A 22,005-nucleotide genomic window follows, 5' to 3' on the forward strand; every position below is an offset into this window, starting at 1 on the left:
GGAGTCGAAGTTAGTATCACGTATAAATCACAATGTATACTTATTAACAATGTTATATAGTCGATAGATCAAAGAATGGATTCATTATATCATTTTCAAAAATAATGATTCGTCATATTGAAATCTTATCGAATCTTTCTATCTTGTGAAAGTATCGTGTGAAAAGTAATCGAATTATTTAATATCACCATTGAAACATTAATTTTTAATCTTTGAAAATCTTATTTCTTTCTCAGGTCTGTAAAACAGAATGATATGATACGCAAAATATAGATAAGAAGTAAATATTAATTTTATGCTACTTGTATGCGTGTACGTTGAAATATATACTAAATAAATAATAATAGTAAGAGAGTGACGATTTCTCAGCAATATTAAAATTAAACTTAATTTCGAAATAACTTCGATTAATACTATTTTTTTTTCTTTTTCTAGACAATACCAACGATGTTTAACGCGTTAAAAATTATACGATGAAAAAAAAAGAGAGAGAGAGAGAACGAAAAGAAAGAACTAATTATAAAATTACTTCATCCTCGAAACAAAACGAATTCGAAGAAAAAAAAAGAAGAGATAACTACAATTATAAATAAAAATGAGTCACCCTATATATATATATATATATATATATATATATATATATATATATATATACGTACGGGTGTGAGTTGAAACTCAAAAATTACATGACATTATAGAAAGTTAAAGATTCATCAAAATAAAAGGAATTCGTTTCGATGATATATTTCTTGTAAGACGATGACCAATAAGACTTGTCTTTACAACGTGACTCGTTTCACCATGTAATCGCTTGCATAATGCTGTTAGGTTTCTTTCCTTCGTAGTAGTAGTAATAGTAATAATAATAATAATAATAGTAGTAGTAGTAGTTGTCGTCGTCGTTGACTTTCGATCGACGAAATCGTGGCTTGGCGGGCGGTCTAAGCTCGCGATCATGGTCTTTGTTTCTAAATCGGTTCTAAATCGGTACACAACTACCGCCTTCCACGCCTTCGTCTAGCACGAACTGAACTAGTTTCACTCTGTATACCTCTGTATAGAAAGATTTTAAAGTATGAAAAAAAAAAAGAATAAAAAAGATAACGAAAAAAATATATATATATATATTCCCAAATAAACCTAACGAACTCAATTCGTATAATCGAACGAAGAATTAAATTAAAACTCCGTCCGATAGAATCATTCCAGATAGAAGCCATAGGAAATACATAGCTTAACGATAATGTGCCTGACACAGAAGGAGCTTCGATACCGGCTAAGTGCATCTTCGATTTTCAAAAGACACGCATCAATCGAGATTTTCCGAAGATTTCATTCAGTAATCTTCTACTGAAAACTATAATTGATTCAATGAATATATTATATGTATATGTATGTATGTATGTATGTATATATTTTCTTCTTTTTCATTTTATCTATCATTCAATTTTGAACATTCATTGTTAATTCGTTCTTATAAAAAATAAAAAATAAAATAAAATAAAATAAAATAATAAAAGATAAAATGAATATCGTTAATTAACTCCTGCGATATACATGTCGGTCTTTAAAAATGACGACAAAGATATTTCTTTAAAGACATCGAAGAAATAAGTAAAATAATTAATAATAAAGTGAAACAAAAATTTAATCGTCGATGTCAGAAGAAATATCGTTGGGAGAATTTACTTTCCCGATATACTCGACACCGATATCTAAAATCGTTTGCAACGTAGTGCTTACTTGCCGACGTAGAGGTAAGAAAAGAGAAAGAGAAATATAGAGAGAGGATAAAACAAAGTATACATAAACGAAGCTATCATACTTTTCGAAAGTGGCACATACGTGCATAACGCACTATATATATATACATATAATATATAAAATCGATCGTGTAGCATTTACTATGATACGATTAGATTTGGATAAAGTCGAATATTGCGACCTTGCACGATCATTTCTATATCCGTGTATCTCTCTATATATGTATGTTTATTTGTCTATATATGTGTTTATACATTTATGTATACGTGACACACGTTTTATTCAAGAAATCTCACTTGGCTGACGAATCCTTCGTGCAAAATCTTTACAAAATTATTCCTTTCACGTTCGATCGATTGTATCCATCTTTCGACTCGTTCGTCCTATCTCATTGTAATGAAATCAAATACGATGTTTCCTTCGATCACTATAACAAATCCTTCTCTTCTGTATTCTATTTTGAAATTCATAGATACCTACTGTTTTGAATTCCGATCACGTTATTACGAAAGAATTTTTCTATAGTTTCTCTTACTTACATACGACGTCGTTTTTGTTTTTCTTCTCTTCTTTTTCTTTCTTTTCTTTTTCTTTTTTTAATCGATCGTTTAACATTTTAACGAATAAGAGTTATCGTTTAATAATCGAGTTTCGTTGACGAAAAGATGACATTTTTACGTACATGTATAATAAAATTTAACGCGTGATTGGAGATGATCGATGGTGAATCGAAATTTGATGGAGAAAATTGTCGTCGAACGATTAAATAAATTTCTTATGCGAATAATATATATAAGGCGCTACGTGTAACAACGATTAAAAAATCAATACCCAACTATAACGAGTTATTAACAATTAAATCCTGTATACTTTCAGTGAGAATATTAATTCTATAACAAAACCAAAAATATAATAATACTTATAAGAATCATAATTAAAAAGAAAGAAGTAATAATATCAACAATAACAACAACACGTATACGAATGTATTCAATTTTGCAAATCAAAATTCCATTTATTTTTTTCGGAGATGTTTAAAAAAAAAAAAAAGTAGTAGTTTTTATTCTCATACTACTGTAAGATGTTGCTAATATTATGGAGATAACGTCAATTTCAGGTTTTATCGAGCGAGAGAGACAGAGAGAGAAATGAAAAAAGAGAAAGAAAGAAAGAGAGAGAGAGTTCTCTTGGCCATTCTACGCAGGGACGTTGTAACGGGGCATTCTACGCGTTACCTTCGCTCCACCCGGTTGTCTCCTCCCCCTCCCCCTGCTCTCCCCCTCATCCACCTACTCCTACTCCTCCTTCTTTCTTTCTTTCTTTCTTTCTTTCTTTCTTTCTTTCTTTCTCTTCCTCGTTCACGTAGCCTACCGATCTTCCTACGTTCAGCCTCCGAAGAGAAGAGAAGAGAAGAGATACACATAAGTATGTATTACTATGTATGCACCCATACACACACCATACATATACACATATATGAGAAAACGCGAGGAGGCAGCATGCGTGCAACGCGTGGCACGCCAAAGAGACGACCGGTTTGTAAGACGTGCTTCAAACAAACGCTCCTTCGTCTTCGTATCCTCCTCCTCCTCCTTCTCCTCCTCCTCCTCCTCCTCCTTCTCCTCCTCCTCCTTCTTCTTCTTCTTCTTCTACTATTTCTTCTCTCTCTTTCTCTCTCTTTCATTATTTTACTCTCTTACTCTCCATCTGTCTTTCTCACATATATGATAAGTCGATCTGCATATATAAAATATATATGTATATACTAACACTTTCGAAAATAAAAGCTTTAGCGCCGGCTCCTCGTGAAATTCAATGATAAAGAGAAAAAGAGAAAGAGACAGAGAGAGAGAGAGAGAGAGATTCGCAAAATCAAAAATATTCCTCCATCTCTCTTTAAACTATCTTCTTCTACTCTTCTTCCGCTCGAAATACGCTTTTCATCGTTTCCAACGGTACTCCAACTCGTTGTGTTCTACGCAAAGAGTTCGAACTTCCGCTACGTAGAGAGAACTACTATCTTACGGAGTTTCAAATACGATATATATATATATATATATATATATATGCACACTTATTTACTTATTTACTTACTACTTATTTTTACGTATGTATAAACGTGAGTTGTAGAATCGAAACGAACGATTATTATTTTTACTCGGTCGATCATCTTTATCAATCATTACATAATTTATTATCAACTTCGAACATTCTTATTCGCTACGTGATAATTCCTAATTCGAATTTATTTTGAAGAAATTAATTTCGTTAATGATAAATTTTCGATTGATAAATTATTGAATCCTTCTATGAGAACGACAGAGCGAATTAAAGAAAATCGATATTTCTCCTTCGTTAAAATTCATATTAAAATCTTGTCGACTGATCTAGAATTCATAAATCCTTCTAAGATATTTCTAGAAGTAAAACGAGAACTTACGCAATTTTTCTCTTCCCTTTTTCTTAGATATTTTTTTCGACTTTTCCGTAAAATAATTTCTGACAGGGATAAATGACTTTTTCATTTAAATCGCATATCTACATGCATATATCTATACTGTATATACGTGTTATACAATTTCAATCGATAATCGATCAACCAATCAAAAATAAAAAAAAGAAAATGAAAAATGAGAGAAAAAAAAAGAAATATCTATTGCCATCGGCTTATTTCCAATCGAATTCACTCGTTACGAGATTAGATGTTTTTATTTGAAAGATCCGATTACGTGATTTCGATCGATCTCTCTCGAGTTCCTCGGCTCTTCTGTCTTTTTATTATTTTTTTTTTTATTTTGTACTTTTTCTATGCACCTTTGGCCTCGACAGAAATCTTAATTGGAGACGACGAGAACTAGTGGCTCTGTTTCTCTTTCTCTCTCTCTCTCTCTTTCATTGCGAGTACTTCTCCTTTCGTTTTATTTGCGGATTAGTCAGACGATGACTACAAGGGGGTATCCTACGAAACATCTTCTGAATCACGCTCATTTTGTGTCCTTGTCTGCTCTTTCATCTCTTATACTAATTTTTTATACGATATACATATACTTTTCCCGATCAAAAAAGACAAAAAATAAATATTCTCAATTATCTTCGATACATGTCCTTACTACGCTCAACGTTAATACTTTGATATTCTCGTAAAGAATAAATAAAAATTTTCAATCGTACAAAAATATATCTACTTGTTCGTCATACATTTTTCGTAAGGTCGCAAAAGAAGAACTGCTTAACTCGCTATTTAAAAAAAAGGAAAGAAATATATACTTTACGAATTACATGATCCACGCCGTAGAACTGGATTTATCTATCTATCGTAAAAAAAAAGAAAAGAAAAGAAAAAAGAAATGCCTGAAAATACTAATTCGTCATTAAAATGAATTAATATTTGAAAGACTAACTAAACGACGATAATAAAACTAAAAATGAAGACGTAAGATACGATAGCGTTTTTCTTTCCAATTCGTAGAAAATAATTTCTGTAATTAATTTTTCATTAATTACGATTATTACGCAACTGCATAAACTACTTCAAAAAAAAAAAGAGAAGAAATAAATAAATAAATAAATAAATAAATAAAAAAGAAACTTGTAATAAAATTTTATTGATCGCGAAAAGAAAAGAAAAGAAAAGAAAAGAAAAGAAAAGAAAAGAAAAGAGGACAAAAAAAAATAAAATGAAGAAGAAAAGATTGGTGAAAATTTATGCACATGTTGAACGTTAATGCTCCAAGGAGTCAAAGATCGTCACTACCGCTTACGAAGAATAAAGAGAGAAAGAGATACGAGAATGGAGAAGACGAGAAGTCGTTGACCTGTCCTAGGTAAACCTTCCACCACTCGATCGTTAAATATATTTAAGATCGAACAACTATCGCTCGACAAAGAGAGATAAATGATTTTTATACGCATAGATACTATTCCCGTAGTCGGCTATAGAAACTATCTCGATGATATTGACCAACCATTACAATGACCTCTAACAGACGACATTCTTTTGGAAACACGTAAATAAATACGAACACGTTCGGACATGTACGAAACGAAATTGTTTTCGTACGAGTTCTCGTATACGACTTTTTTTTTCGTAAGAAATATACAATGATATTAATTTGTGTATGTTAAATATGTGTATGTACGTACGTAATATACCTATATGTATATTAAATCAATTTACGATCTCTACATTATATATACATACGATCTCATATTACATTATATATATATATACGATCTCTATATATACGTTGTGTGTATATATATATATATACATACGTGTTATACAATTTCGTAATAATAATAATAATGATCAACGTTTCGACGAAAACGAGGAGAAAAGTTTCTGCAAAGAAAAAAAAAAGAAAGAAAGAAAGAAAAGAAAGAAGGAAAAAAAATTCAGTTCAAGGAAATACAACGTACTAATTATGCGTCGTTAAATTTCTGTTGACAGAGTGAATAATTTTAACACGAAAATAGATAACTAAGATTAATAATACGCAGTAGGTGTAACGGTAATAAGATCATTGGGTTACGATGGTGATAAAATGAAAAAAGATTGAGAGAGAGAGAGAGAGAGAGAGAGAGAGAGAGAGAGAGAGAGAAGAGATAGATAGAAGGATAGCGAGACAAACGCAGATACAAAAAAAGAAAAAAAAAATAAATAAAAAGAAAAGAAATGCAAATCGGAGATTCGAAATGCGTTTGAATGGTTTATCGTTGGCTACGTCGTCACTCACTCGACGTTTTGGTCCATTGGGAATTTCTTTCGAAGGAAAGAGAGAAAGAGATAGAAAAATATATATATATATCTATTTACGTTACTATATATACTCGAGTGGATATCCTGTGTCTCTCTCTTTCTCTCTTTCTCTTTCTGTCCGACGTTATACGATTTAAACTTACATACTATATATCGTAGCAAAAGAGAGAAAGAGAGAGAGAGAGAGAGAGACACTCTGATCTTATAGTCGTCCTTACGACAAAATCTTCGACGCAAAATACTTCTCGATAATATCTCACGAGTTTTATATGTTTCACGAAGCATTTCGTACATTTCTACGTCGTTTATAAAAACAAGATGGCCCTCTATTTTCATTGGAACGATCGAATTTCTTAAACCTATGTCCTTTTCCAAAGTATCATATCGTTGTATTATTTATTACGCATTACATATGTCGCATGACGCATTGCTACATCGACGATTATTTAAAAAAAAAAAAAAAAAATTCTTTTCATCGTACTAACGTTTATACGTAATAAAAAACAATTGATAGATCGTGTATCTAACCTAACCTAACCTCTTACGAAGAATTTAAATTTCGAAGTATATTACGCAGCATGGGAAAACGATCTTCCTCTTCTCGTGTTTTTTTTTTTTTTGCCTTCCTTTTGGTTAATTCGTTAAGTTCGAAGGAATGAAAAGAAAAATAGATTTCTTACCTCGTGATACGAAGCTTTCCTTGGCACGGGACGTCGCGTAATCCAGAGGTCAGCAGCTCGAAGAAATTCGAAAGAATCGTCGAGTAGCAGAAGAGACTGAGACAGGCCTCGAAACGTCGTTCGCCGAAAAGAATGATACGCTACCGTGAAGTAGTTCTTCTTGGATGTCTTTCTATCTTACGACGGTGTGAGATTCTCTCTTGAGCACTTTCCAGAGCTCGCCGACCGTCGATTTTTATATTATATTCACACGAGAGCTAAATAACGGACACTCGAGAAATAATACGTTTATATGTGTGTGTGTGTGTGTATATATATATATATTATATATATTTGAATTACTTCGTCGAACGAAGATTCTTCTTGTTCTGCGAGAGGAAAAGAGAAGACAAATGAAAGAAAAAAGAGAGAAAGAGAGAGAGAAAGGAAGAAAGAAAGAAAAAGAGAAAGAGAGAGAAAGAGAGATGGCTAGTCAGAGAAATATATTATATATATATATATATAATTATACGAAAGACAAGACGGACACCAACTAGAAGTAGCGTGAGATATTGTAGTAGATAGAGGAGAGAAACAGAGGATGATGGAAGAGGCAAAAACGGAGACGAAAACGCAACGACGACCTATCGTCCCGGCTCGCCGTGATGGAACTGAGGGGAGCTGCGTCGTTCCTCTCACGTTCGGCACTAGTCTCGCGCGTTCGGTTAGTTCCGTCGTTGCTCGGCCGTTCCCGTCGATTCTCGAGCGCCACCGAGCACGCTCGAACCCCCTCCACGCGGCGGTACGTTACGAACGGTGAGCAACGGTCGAGGGGAGGAGAGGGGAGCGGTGCGAAGCTCGACAACCTCGACGTTGTCGACTTTGCTCGGGTCGAGGCCGAAGTAAAGCGCGTTTTCTCTGTTTATTTCATCGTGTCCGTAGCCAAAGAAGCGATGAGATTCCTTCGCAAAGTATGCTCCCGCTTCTGCGACCTTACTTTTCGGAGACTAATGTGTATGTGTGTGTGTGTGTGTGTGTGTCGCGTGCTATGCTATTTTTTGATCTTTTACTTTATCCATCTTTCTTTACTTCGTACCTACGTAATGTCTTGTAAAAAAAAAAAAAGAATTGTAATTTATCGTAATCGACGATGAAATATGATCGATCTATCTTTCTTTTTTCTTCTTTTTCCTTCCCTCTTCTTTTTCGTTCATCTTTTTTATCGACCGAGCCTTCTCCTTTCGAACGAATTCCATCTAACCTTTAAATTAAACCCTCCATCCATCAGACGTTACACAAACTATCTCCAAGTCTCTAGTCAATAACTTTGCCGGAAAGTCTTCGAACGGTGCCGCATAAGAAACCGGTAGCAAGATAAAACGATACTTCTCTGTGTTCTACTAATAATAGAGCAGACGAGCCGCGCGCGTTGCTTCTAGATTAAATGCTGTCTGGAAGAGAACGAAGGAAGAACCAAGGTCGAGACGAGACGTTCGCGAGATCCTCCGGGGTATCGATTATTATCGATAGTGGTGATGGTGATGGTGATGGTATCGATACCAATCATTGTAAAGAAGACGTCGTCTGGCTGGAATCTTCTTTTCGACCTACGAAAGAAGAAGACAAAAAAGGTGAATCGTTCAACCGAGAAAAGTTACATTTCGTTCTTCGAATATATAACTGTGTCGTTAAACGTCACCCCATAAAGATCCATTCTCGTCGTTGTTCAAGCAACTAGAAATAAATATTTTGAAAACCGAATCCTGTGCCGTGTCACGAACGCGCTTTTAACGACTTAGGGTGTACCGACAGACATTTTTAGAAAGAGAGAGAGAGAGAGAGAGAGAGAGAGTAGAACAAGTATGTATGTGTGTGTGTGAGAGAGAGAGAGAAAGATAATCCTTTGTTCGTCTTTTCGATCGACGTTGATGACGACGGATGATGAACGAAAATCTGTCTAAACGTCTAAACGAATACGAAATTATTGCGATCGAATTACGAAGAAAAATGATACAAATAAAATGATTGCGAGTGTAATGTAAAAAATAAGCAATAAAATTTTCTCACTTAACCTAGCATTTTTTTCTCTTATACCTTTCCAAAAAATAAAAGATCCCAAACAAACCACATACATTATCCTCGTTCTTTTAAAGATCGTTAGCCGTACGACGAAAAAAGAAAAGAAGAAAAAGAAAGCAAATCCGAAGTATTTCAATTCGTAATAGATGATTTGTTCCGAAAATACGTAAGTAAACGTTGGCCGGTAAGAAAAGCAGTATCTCAGGAATTTCGAGCGAAATTGTCACGAAATCGGTTGGTCGGTCTTTTCTCGGTAGTTTCGCCGAGACCTTCTGGTAATTTCTCTCGCCGCAAAACAATTAAAAATTTTTTCTGCGGCTACTCGAGCAACAGCAACAACGACAGCAACAACAAAAGCATTAGCAGCAAACTGGCAACGTTTAGAGTCCGATAGCTAGCTCCCGTGTTCCGACGAATGTCAGAGCTTTTGTTTTTCTCATCTCTTTTTTTCTTTTTCCATGTATTTTTTCTCTCCTTCTCTGATTTCTCTCTCTTTCTCTCTTTCTTTCATCTCTGTCTATCCCTATCTCTTTCTATTTCTCGCCCTCCCAACTCGCGAACGAAACCCACCATTACGAACGCGAACGAAAAAAGGAGGAGCATTAATATATATTCACAAGATCCTTCCAAGCCCCCTAGAGATCATTATCTTTCGAAGGGGACGGATAATCCAACGCTCGCGCAAGCAAGCCCTTCAGCCCTTTGTTAGGTTGCCCGCGGATCATCAACGGCTGCGCCTTTGAATCTTTCTTCGCAAAACGAGGACGCTTTTTTTGTCTCCTTCCTTCCTTCCTTTCTTCCTTCCTTCCTACTCTTCTTCTTATTTTTTTTTTGCACGTAGGAACCTCTGATTTTGTATTCTTTATATCTCTGCTTTGGACAAAGGATGAGTTAAAAGATAGGTATATATATATCGTATGTACGATATATTATATATATATATATATATATATGTATATGATATATGGATGGATGTATGTACGTACGTAAATTGGAACAAATATCATTGCAGAATATTTAACTAAGTAAAGGAGATGAAATTCTAGACGAACTTTCAAGTTTATTAACCCTCCCTTTTCTTTATTCTCGCCTTCGCAAAAGATAAGCAAGCGACTTCCGAGAATATCCATTAAAGTAGAAAGCCCCGTAACTTCTTCTTCTTCTTCTTCTTCTTCCTTTCTCTTGGATATGGGGAGTCTGTGAAAAGGGAGATAGAAAGAAACAGAGAACGAGTAGAATGAAAATATACTTCCATGCATCAGCAGCAAAAGCAACAATACCAACACCAACACCAACAGCAATGGTTAGAGAAGCAATAGCAACAGCAGCTCTTGCTAGCAGCATCCGTTTTCGTGGATTTCTTTTATTATAGGAGCCAGAAAGTCGGGGAGAATATCGAAGAAGGTTGGATTCGTTGAGACGAAGCTGAAAGAAGACGAAGACGAAGACGAAGAAGAAGAAGAAGAAAAGATGGAAGGCAAAAGGCGAGTCTGAGTGTAGGTGTAGGTGTATATAACCTATCTATGGTTGCGACATACATATATTTTGTATCTATATACGTACGTACGTATATATGTTGTATGACATTTATATGTATGTATATATGTATATATGTGTACGATATAGCCGGAGGAGAGCCGAAATTATCCACGAGAGAAGCCCAACGTGCATGCGTGCAGAGTGTTGGGTTATGTTGGGTTGTGTTGTAGGTTCCTCTCTCGCTTTAAATTACAACCAGGAAGATGGTTGGCTCCACAACCATCTGGACCCTTTGTTTCAGACTCCTCCTCGTCCTTCCCGAAGGAACGCGATACGCCCGTCTCAGAATCTTCCTTGGAAGGACTGAAAATAAAGGACACGAAGAGATGTATCCTCTCTTTCTTTCTTTCTTTCTTTCCTTCTTTCTTTTTCTTTTTTTTATCAATCTCTCTCATTTCTTTTGTTTCTTTCTTTCTTTCTTTCTTTCTTTCTTTTTTTCTTTCTTTCTTTATCTTGGCGAGAAGCTCGATGGAACGACAGGAAGAAAACAGGAATGTCGTGCAATGTCCCGTATGTACGTAAGTAACTACTAGAATTTATCTTTCTTTATTTCTTTTTATATTTTGTCCGAGACTAATTGTTTTAATTGCGACTGAAATGCAGCTGCGAGTGCAAAGTCGATCGCGTAAGGTTGGATATATATTTATAGTAGTATAGTAACGAATCTAAGAAGACAGAGAGAGAGAGAGAGAGAGAGAGAGAGAGAGAGAGAGAGAGAGAGAGAGAGAATGGAAACGTTTACGTGTATATTCGTTCAGAACAAAGACTTGTTTTTGTTCTATGATCATTCTATGAGATAAAAATATATCGATACGATTAAGTCGATCAAATCGAATATCAACTTGTATATTTATATAGCTACGTGTACACACACACACACACATATCGTATGATATATTAATGAACAATTAATATTTATCATGTCATAAAATGTAACGCTAACGTTTTCGAATTATAAATAATAATGCAGGATAAAAATGATAATTATTAATAATATCGTTACAAATCGTTATAATAAATCATAGGATCGATAAAAAGCTTTGATTGTTTTCTAAGTATTTATAGAAAGTATTTATAGAAATATACGTTATCGAGTATGGCAAAATAAATTTGCAATTAGATCGTAGTAACTAGTCGAACGAATGCGTAGCCAACGATACAACTTTCGCGTGATCGAAGACTCGTTTCAAATGCTACACTCGCCCTTTATTTGCGTTTCTAGGAGTCGGCTAGCTGTACTTACGTGTATATATACATATGTATAGATGGTAGATAGATACTTTATTTTAACATTGATAAAAATGTCGATATGTTAGGAATAAAACGAAATAATAATGTTTACAAAACGAGAAGATTCACGTGTATCGGACTTTAGTCATTTTCGATCATATCTATGTATATATACATATGTAAATAACCAATACACCCTTATACTAGTACATACATACGTACGTTTTTACATGTACGCGTGAACGCATTCGTTATTCTAAACATTCCTGAAGATTCCACTGTGCATTTTAATTTGAGAAAAAAAGGACTAACGAAGGAGCGGGAGCTCGATATAAATGGCGATCGCTTTGCCGACCGACCGATTCTCGGCGGACGTGGTTCTTACGCCTCACGCATGGCAATAATCCCTTCTGGTCGATTACAAATTCAAACTTTCTATCGGTCGACTCGAAAGAATCATGGCAGAGGTGTTCGAGGTTTTGTAGCTCGCCGAAAAAAAGGAGGAAAGAGAAAAACAGGGACTTTGAGTGGATATATCATTGAGTAAAAGAGGAAAGTCCGAATGAAAGTGACACCCTATAGATAGATAGATATATATATATATACAAATATAAGTATACTTAAGTATATACACATATGTAGATGGATTTAGTTACGTATATGTACACATAGTTACGTAGTCGTGTTCCTTTGGCCAGTTAAACCTCGCCGATTCCCGATTCTCGTCGCATTGTCTACGAAAGCGATTCTATAAACACATTCCTGCATCTCGTTAGGCCTCTGATGCTTTGCATAATCGTGTCTCCCGCGGGACGAAAGTCGTTTCCTTTCGGTAAGAGCGCTGTTCGTGACGTAACGACGAAAACGACGAAAACGACGAAAACGACGAAAACGACGACGACGACGACGACAACGAAGAGGAAGAAGAGGAAGAAGACGACGAAGACGACGACGACGACGACGACGACGGGTCGCTTCCGAGGTTAGTCGTAGGCGACGACGTGAGAAAATTTTGCCTTGCAAAGAAACCGAAACTCTTTAAAACACCGTGCCTTGGAGCTCTCTGAACGACGACTAGCTATCAGCGAGACTCGCTTTACCGAAATGATTATAGTGTAAGATTCTACAGAATATCGTGCCGATGTCTCCGGGATCGTTGTAGAGACGAGAAACGCAGAGAAGATCTTTCAATTTTATATTATTTAATATTTCTTTGTACACGTTACGTTTGTCAATGATTTGTCTGATTATAAAATCGATATCAAGTAAAAGATTTAATTAATTAATTGATCATAGACGAATATATTTAATTTAGATTACTATCGTAATCGATGTAACTTGTGATTACGAATTGAAGTCGAAGATATGAGCGAAATGTTTAATTGATTAACAATAACCACGTTATGAATTAAAGTAAAATTTCTTTCTTATCTTTCTTATCTTATTTGTTTAAATTGTTAAAAGAACGTTGTTAAAAGCGTTGTACGCACGTGTACTACTTACATACATCGTGTCGTTACTCGATTTGGTATCGTTAGAGCTCTTTTCTTTTTTCGTCATCCGAGAACACATCTATCGACATTAAAGGTGCGAGAAGAAAAAGAAAAAGAAGAAAAGAGAAGAGAAGAGAAGAGAAGAGAAGAGAAGAGAAGAGAAGAGCAAAAGAAAAAGAGAAAAGGAGAAAAGGAGAAAAGAAGAGAAGCAGAAGAAAAAGACAAAAATAAATAAATAAAAAGAAAAGAAAAAGAAAAGGAGAGGACAGAAAGGCAGACGTGCATACCACTCTCTTCTAATGCACTTCGACTCGCGTTTACAAGCATGCACACAGCCTCCTTGCGGATCGGTGTCGCTCGATCGATGCGGGCCACGTGGGCGACTTGTTAAGTGCACCATCGAATCGAGCTCGCCGAGTACGGTCTCTCTACGCGCCACCCATACACGAGTATGCACTTTGATTTAATGCTCTACGTTGCACGGAGATATCGCCTAGTCTTACAGAGGATAGTAAGTAAGAAAGCTATTTCCACAATCCAATAACGTTTCCATGCATAGACGATTTAAGCTCGACTCGTAAGCGAGCAAGGTCGTTCGAGAAAGAAATTTGTATTTTATTTTCTTTCACATATTATTTCATTTCTCATGAAAATCGATTGTATAAAAGTAAAAAGAATAAACGATATAAAAATGATGCAATATATATCTCGACTTTTTTCATCCAGCCAAACCGATGTGTCATAAAAGAATAATCGTCTATTTCTTGACTTTTATCTTTTCCTTTTCTCCTTCTTTGAATCACGCAAGAAATTTTATATCTTTTATCCGTCGTATAGATACTCCTGTTATTTATAACAAACACGATAAATCAATCTACTTATCAACGATACGTTCAAGCTGAGGAAGTAATAGAATTTTATAAAAATAATCTACTATACCATTAACGGTATTACAATAATTATACCTTTGACGTTTACCTAGGATACATAGACATATTTGTATATTAGACAGATTACGTGTCATTTTATACGAGAAGATAGTAACATCTTGGTCATTTCAGTTTCAATTTCCGGGATATCCTCGCGGACACCTCGGTGAGGTCCCACGTGACTACTCGCCACAAGTAAGGATTACTCAGCCTCAGAGGGTGTTTTGAAATAGAACGCTTAGTCAGACGTCAGGAGGAAGCGAAAGACGAATAAGAGAGAGAGAAAGAGAGAAAGAGAGAAAGAGAGAAAGATAGATAGATAGATAGAGACGGAAAGAGAGAGAGAGAGAAAGAGAGAGGGTGTTGGTCACCGAAGCGAAAACTAAACCGAAGGCAAGCTTCGCTTTGTTAAAAGCCGCCTCTTAAAGCGTTCGCGCGAGCAACGACTTCGCGAAAACTCGCCCACCTTTCTTCAGCTATATCTGTGTATGTGTGTAAGTGAGTGTGTGTATGTACACATGCTATAATAGGTCGTACGCCCTCGGCCTCCTCTCGGAGAGGTCGCGTAACGCGCTGGACCACGAGCGAGCACGTGCCACGACGAAGTGCATCGAGTGTGCGGGAGGCCGAGAGAACGAGAAAGGCTCTTGTGAGAAGAAAAAGAAGGAGAAGAAGGTGGAAGAGAGGGATGGGGACGAGGATAAGGGCGAGAAACTGCTTTAAGATCGCGGATCTTAAAAAGGAGCGCACCTGGATCGCGCGAGATCCTTATTTGCCTTAGTGCAAAGACTTCGTGTCTCTCTTTCTATCTATCTCTTTTTCTCTCTCTCTCTCCCTCTCTCTCTGTTTTTCTCTATCTCTCGTCAGTAAATTTTTCAAATAGCACATAAATCTAACTACGTTTAGAAAAGGAATTAAACAATGGATTGTAAGAGTTGAAGGATACAGTGTATGGAGTATGTAATGTTCGTATTTGAATATAAGATATGTAATATCATATTTATTCGTGGAAATTAATTAGAACGGAAGAGATTAGAAAGTTTATTTTATTATAATGTGCATATATATATATTATATATTATGTATGATTATTATATGTTACATATTTAAATATAATAATAATAATCACTATTATCATATACGAAAAACAACACGCACATATATATATATATTTAATATAAGAAAAGTATACTCAGTTTTCTCTAAACTGAGAAGTCCTTCAACAACAGCAGAGTGGCGCAGTGGAAGCGTGCTGGGCCCATAACCCAGAGGTCCGTGGATCGAAACCACGCTCTGCTAGAATATTTTTTTTTTCTTTCTTTTCTTCTCTCTCTTTCTTTCTCTCTTTTTTTCTTTCTTTTTTCTTTTTTTAACAGAAAACGAACCATACTGAATGCAGTTGTATCCCGTAGCTTAATTTTAACGATCGTAAAGACGCATTACGATTTATGTTTCTCTTTCTTGTTCGTAAAGGAAACAAGACTGCGTTCCATTCGTTCGTAGTCATCCTTTCGAAAACGACCGAAGGGTTTTTAAGTCGCGGAAGTGTAATTTGCAATACAAGAAACGAGGAACGGGCGGACCACCCTAAAGTCCCGTAAGAGTACCGAATGAGACACGGTCGTATTCGTGGGCAACGACACGCATGCTGCGATGGATGCCGCCATTCCTTCGTCATTGTCCTCGAAGAAGGAGACGAGACAACGGGTTCGGAAGTTCACCGGAGTTCATGAGCATAAATTCATGGATGGGTGTCGCGGCCTCCTCTCCGAGAGGAGCGCCGCTTTAATATACGTCGGAAAAGAGTTCGAGTGGCGAGAAATGTAAGAGCTCTTTATATATATATATACACACGCATAAATTCATTATCGAGTCTTTGCAATAAATTCAGCAGAAATAATTTCCAACTATTGTGCACCGTAAAAGGATCTCTGCCTTTTTTATTCGTATAATAAAAGCGATATAAAACATATTTATCAGGAATATATAGAATATTAATATCGTATCAAGATTATTTTTTGCAATAATTAAAATAGAATAAAGTAGATCGTAAGAGAATTGCAATTTTCTGTTTCTTTCTTTCTTTCTTTTTTTTTCTTTCTTACACGTATTTTATACGTTTCTAATTCATATATCTCTATTTTAATTGTATTATGTTATTATAACGATTCTGATATACGAAATAAATAATCGGACTTTTGATTTTATGCTACAATATTTTCGTACTTCTTGAAGAAAGATTCTTTATGAAGGATAACGATTCAAAGGCACGACCCTGAGGTCAACATTACTTAATACGGACACGTCGTATTCGAGCTTGGTCGTTCGTCAATTCCAACGCAAGTTTCGCCTCCGAAAGACCGGATCCGTTTGGGTCGCGCGTCGCGTGGCTCGTTGTTACCGTTAAGAAACTCGCACGCGTTTGCTTGCTTTCATCTTATGACGAGTTAAAAAAAGAAATAAAGAAAATACAAAGAATGAAAGATATAAATGTTCAAAGGTTTAAATAAATCGGCGTTAGACCAATGATAAGATCAAATTATATTCGTAAAAAGAAAAATCACATCCCCTCTTTTCCTTGAACAAAGTATCTTCACTTTTAATAATTTACACAGATATTTCTAATAATAATAATAATAATAATAATAATAATAATAATAATAATAATAATAATCATCATCATCATCATCATCATCACAAAAATATATTCAACGAACAGGTTTTTATTTTTATTTCTTAGTGGACTTTTTATGGACGTTCCATTTTGTTAAGATCTCATCGATTCCTTCATTCTTTTCCTTTTTCGAAACTGTCTGTACCATTGGTCGATCTTCCGGTCGAATTTTAGCGACCAAAGGTATCTTCTTTTATAAAAAGAAAGAAAAAAAAATAGAAAAAAAATAGAAAAAACGAGAAAAAATATGACGTATGATAAGACGAACATAGAGAGAATATCTAAATGATTTAAAATGAATTACTTCGATCAATCACTTTTTCTTTAACAACGACAAAAAGTAAACCAAAAAAAAAAAGAAAGAAGAAAGAAAGAAAACGAACAAAAAGAAAAAGTCGATGTTATAAGATTGATGAAAAATTGATGGAAATTAATTTCTTTAAAGTGATCGAAGTAAAATTTCCACGTGATGAAATTTTACTTGTGATTTAATAATAACAATAAAAATTAACAAATAAATTTGGGTTAAAATCGATGTGGGCCTTTACCGGAAATGTTTTTATCGGTTCAGAAATTTTCGATGGAATCTCGTACGGTATCGAATCGGTGGATGAACGGTCTGTGGATAACTGTCTCTTGCTCGTAGAAATTTGAGAATATCGGGAAGCTACGGTATCGCGTATATCTCCAGAGTATCCGTGTCTCTTGTCCACCGCAACGAGCAGCAGCCTTTGTAGCAACGTGCCTGGATACATGCGTTAAATGCACTTTCCTCGCTTTTATTTCATTTATATAGATATACATATGTATATGAATATATACAGTGTCTCAATGAAAATCGTCCGTTAATGTATTATCACGATAATTAGTTTTTTTTTTTTTTTTTGAAAAACCTGCTCATTTTTTTCATAAGAACAAGTTCTTATCATTCGATCGATCTTGGAAATGATGACAACTTGCTCGAAAATCATTCTCTTAAAGTAATTAAATTTGAAATTTAAAAGTAATAGTACAATTGTAAAGAGAATTAAAAAATGTTTCAAACGATATACTATTAAATCGATCCTTGTTAAAATTTTTGACGATGTTTTTAACTTTTTTCTTACAGGATTAGCTCAAAGTGAATGAATATATTATAAAGATCTATTCTCTTCGGAAACAAAAATGATCTATCTCTAGGTTTTTCAAAAAAAATCAGTAAATCTCATAAAATAATTCTGGTGGACACTTTTCTATGAGACACTGTGTATATACACACACATATATATATATATGTATCTGTATAGTATACGTGTTTGGTGATGATTTAAAAGGCCGTCTTAGTGCGTCGAAGCGTTAAAATACGGAAGAGATTACTCACATCTCGCGATATCGACGGGAAATTTTCTATCCATACCTATCGATCGTAGAAAAAAAAAGAGAGAGAGAGAGAGAGAGAAAAAAAATTTCAGATGAAGTATCTTATCGACTTATGAATTTAGGTTAAACGTGGGATTTACTTGATGGTAAACATGATAAGAGAAGTCACAGGATTTCCGTAGTTTTTTGTTTTACTTTTTAACGATCTTCTTTTTTATAATATGTAAATCAACTTTGAAATCATACACCGTGTGAATTAATTAAGATAAGAATGTTAAACTTGACAATACTATAGGTATATCTCTGGTAATATCACTGATTATTAAGTGATTTAAATTACGCATACACACACAAGTTCTTTTTAATGCTGATCGATGTAACATTAATTAGATAAGAAATTCAAATTTTATATTTTTTATTTAAGCTACTTTTTTTATAGACTCGCCATATAAAGCAGATCGTTTTATTTCGATAATCCTACGTAACGTTGAAAAATATTACGACATTACGTCATCAATATATTTAAACAACGTTAAATAATATGTACTTTCTATAATATATCGACTTTCTTATTTTATGTGCAATAATCTTGCAACTGACAAGTAAAACGCATTCCCGATACGCCATTTTCCGAATTTATACGCGATGCAATCGATTTACTCGAGACATCGTTTCGTAAAGATCGATTCATGGAAATTTATCCATGACTGTCGGATAAATATTACATAAATCCCAGTCCGCATTCGTCCGTGTTGAATTACGCAAGTATTTGATTCTCTCGCGATTTTTTCCCCTTCCAGATTACTCCTGGAGAACATAAATATGTATGTAGGTACATACATACATACGTACATACGTACATACGTACATACGTACATAGGTATATACATACATACATATAAAGTCCAAACGCCTCCTTCGTGGCATTTCGGTTCTTTCCTGGATTAATACGATAGGGTTGCATAAGATGCATTTCGATAAAAATATGCATAATTTACGATAGAAAATAAATGACTATTATCGATTCATACTCGTAGTTTGATGGAGAAGTAGTCTAACTTAACGTTATTTCATTAATTTGACTAGTATAAAATAAAATAAAAAAAGACGATTAAAAAAACAAGAAATCAAACAATTGCATTAAATATTTTCGACTTGGATCACTTTCATGATCATCGAAACGGAACGTACAATTCTATGATAAACTATGCGAATAAAAAGGAGAAAAAGAATAATGTAATAAACAAATCTATATTATTTATAACGAAATAAAGAAAGAGAGAGAGAGAGAGAGAGAGAGAGAGAGAGAGAGAGAGAGAGAGAGAAAATAATACAACCGCAAATGATAAAGTCTCCACCTCTTCCGTGAACCAGCATCACCTTTCTCTTCTCCTCTTTCTCTCTTTCCCTCTTTAACTCTAATACACAAACACATATACATACACACGCACGTGTATAGATATATCCCTAGATCTCCTCAAATTACCTGCCACGTGGTCGCGCGAAACACAAACATTTTATTTGTCTGGACGTTATAGAGGCGTCAACTAATATCCACAAAGGGAGATAGAGTTAGATGGAAATAAGCATCAGAGAAAGAGATTTGCGGTTGATCGGCAACCGAAGACGTTCCGTGATACCGAACAGCCTCTGGCTTCCTGTTGCAAGGTTACTCGTGGCACGACCATGATTTCTGATCATCTATTTTCTCTTCTCTTCTCGATCCCTCGGAATCCATTTCATACGCGGAAGAACGGTTCGATGAAACGGTTAAGCGACCGTTAGAGGTATAAGTTTACTTTGCGCGTGCCTACTCTGCCAGTGATCCGACCAGGAGGACGAGTTACTTCAAAAGAAATTTTGCGGAAAAATAGAAAGAGATAAAAAAGGAGAGAGACAGACAGAGAAAGAGAAAAAGATAAGTATCTGATCTATAAACTCGTTCGATTCTTACCATCGATGATGTACGTTAACGAACTAAAGAGAAAAAGGGATAGACAGATAAATAGATAGATAGATAGATAGATAAATAGAGAAAGAGAAAGAGAAAGATAAAGAGAGAGAGAGGGAGAAGCTGGACGTTACATATAACGATAGCTAGCATATAAATTTAGCGCAAAGACGAGCCGAGATGCGAAATCCCAGGCGAATAATCCAAACGTGATGAATGCCGCCTGGCTTTACTTTGGAACTGGTCCACGACTCGCACTCGGTTCCGAATCCGTTCTTGCTCCTTCTCTTTCTCTCTCTCTCTCTCTGTCTCTGTCTTTGTCTCTCTTTCTCTTCAGTGCCGATACGCAACGTCGAATTCACCAAGAACGAAACTCTCTAATACGTGTCTCTAACTCTAACATCGTAGCTAAAGAAGTTATCGAGAGAAGAGCCACTCGTCGTCGGGCGATAATAAATCATAAGACGGTGTATTTAAGAAAGGACTATACTTTGCTATTAAAGGATAGCCAGAATAAGAGAAACGCGTTTGTTCAACGTCGTCAACGTCGTCGTCGTCGTCCTCGTCGTCGGTGAGTTTGATGCGATGAAAAACTTGCGTTTAATACGCTCGTCTTAACGGTCAAGCATTATGACCGTTAGAAGACAAGATCGTGAAGAGACGAAGTTTGTTTGGTCTCTCTCTCTCTCTCTCTCTCTCTCTCTCTCTCTCTCTTTTTCTTTCTCTTTCTTTCTCTTTCTTTCTCCCTTTTCTTTCTATCGAGGAGAAGACGACGACGACGACGACGACGACGACGTTATTGTCGAGCGAATAAGAACGAAGCGGAATGCGAACGCAGCTTTTTTCACACACGTTTAACTCTTCCTAGTCGAGCGTGTCATTTCGGTGATTAGAACTTCTACGAAGGACGCGAAGACCGACCTGGGAATATCCACTTAGGTCATCCTCGATTTACGAGGTCGATTTCTATAATGAGAGAAAATGATCGACGTTTCTTTGAGACACTTCCATGTCTGCAGGTAAGTAAATATCCTATTCGTTGATTAGAGAGTTGATTAGTAAGGCTAATTAATTTAATGATGATTTATTTAGCATTTTTTGCTTCTTCTTTTTTTATTATTATAAATATTATTTTTCTTTTTTAATTATTACGTATATATATACATACGTAATAATTTGATCGATGCTATGTAACATCGGTAATGCAGATACGTATTATAACTTTCAATACGTATATCTACTTTTATTTGGCCAAAATATGAATTCTACTAATTCGTATCTCAAATTAACGAGTACTTAATAGCGTTAATACTAATTTTATTTTTCAATGGAGAAATTTTATTTTAAAAAGAAGAGAAAAGAAAATTAGATGACACAGGGTTAAATTAATTTTATGCGGATAACTTAGTTGTATAAAATGTTGGAGCCGTTATGGTTAGTCGAACTCAAATAGAATTTAGGACGAAAGCGTGGAAAGGATAATGGAAGAAAAAAAAATGTTGATCGTTTACGGGAGATGGCCAGGGAGAGTAGAATCGTCGGCGGTCCATAAATTTCAGGACGCTTTTA

At 35.3% G+C, this 22,005-nt stretch overlaps 2 protein-coding genes and 1 non-coding gene across 11 annotated transcripts in view; 1 reads left to right on the forward strand and 2 right to left on the reverse strand.

The window, feature by feature from the left end:
• The window catches only part of LOC127063759 (LIM domain only protein 7), a 90,339-nt gene extending 81,567 nt beyond the window's left edge, over nt 1–8,772 (reverse strand). For 2 of the 9 annotated variants that reach the window (XM_050993920.1, XM_050993921.1), the window contains exon 1: nt 7,204–8,771. The gene's annotated coding sequence lies outside the window, so the exon portion shown is untranslated. Of the gene's footprint in view, nt 1–7,203 lie in introns of all 9 variants that reach the window. The other 7 variants (XM_050993923.1, XM_050993924.1, XM_050993917.1 and 4 more) reach the window with 6 other exon arrangements.
• A 6,907-nt stretch (nt 8,773–15,679) lies between these two features.
• Trnam-cau (transfer RNA methionine (anticodon CAU)) lies at nt 15,680–15,751 on the forward strand. Its single transcript has one exon. It is a non-coding gene; the product is annotated as a tRNA-Met (tRNA).
• A 1,406-nt stretch (nt 15,752–17,157) lies between these two features.
• Nucleotides 17,158–18,764, reverse strand: LOC127063788 (uncharacterized). Its single transcript, XM_050993977.1, has 3 exons — nt 18,487–18,764; nt 17,675–17,871; nt 17,158–17,316 (listed from the first exon to the last, which is right to left on the reverse strand). The coding sequence occupies exons 1-3, from the start codon at nt 18,518–18,520 to the stop codon at nt 17,182–17,184; spliced, it is 366 nt and encodes a 121-aa protein (XP_050849934.1). The 5' UTR covers nt 18,521–18,764; the 3' UTR covers nt 17,158–17,181.
• Between the last annotated feature and the right edge of the window lie 3,241 nt (nt 18,765–22,005).

Source organism: Vespula vulgaris, chromosome 5 (genome assembly GCF_905475345.1).
Source record: "Vespula vulgaris chromosome 5, iyVesVulg1.1, whole genome shotgun sequence".
Lineage (NCBI taxonomy): Eukaryota > Metazoa > Arthropoda > Insecta > Hymenoptera > Vespidae > Vespula > Vespula vulgaris.

Bases quoted from the DNA above. Each gene is read 5' to 3' on its own strand.
- LOC127063788 (XM_050993977.1), bottom strand. From the start codon at position 18,520: ATGGATAGAAAATTTCCCGTCGATATCGCGAGAT. The intron at 17,872-18,486 runs GTGAGTAATCTC...GCATGTATCCAG, and splicing joins TCCCGTCGATATCGCGAGAT to GCACGTTGCTACAAAGGCTG. The intron at 17,317-17,674 runs GTAAAGGCCCAC...TTTTTATAAAAG, and splicing joins AACCGATAAAAACATTTCCG to AAGATACCTTTGGTCGCTAA.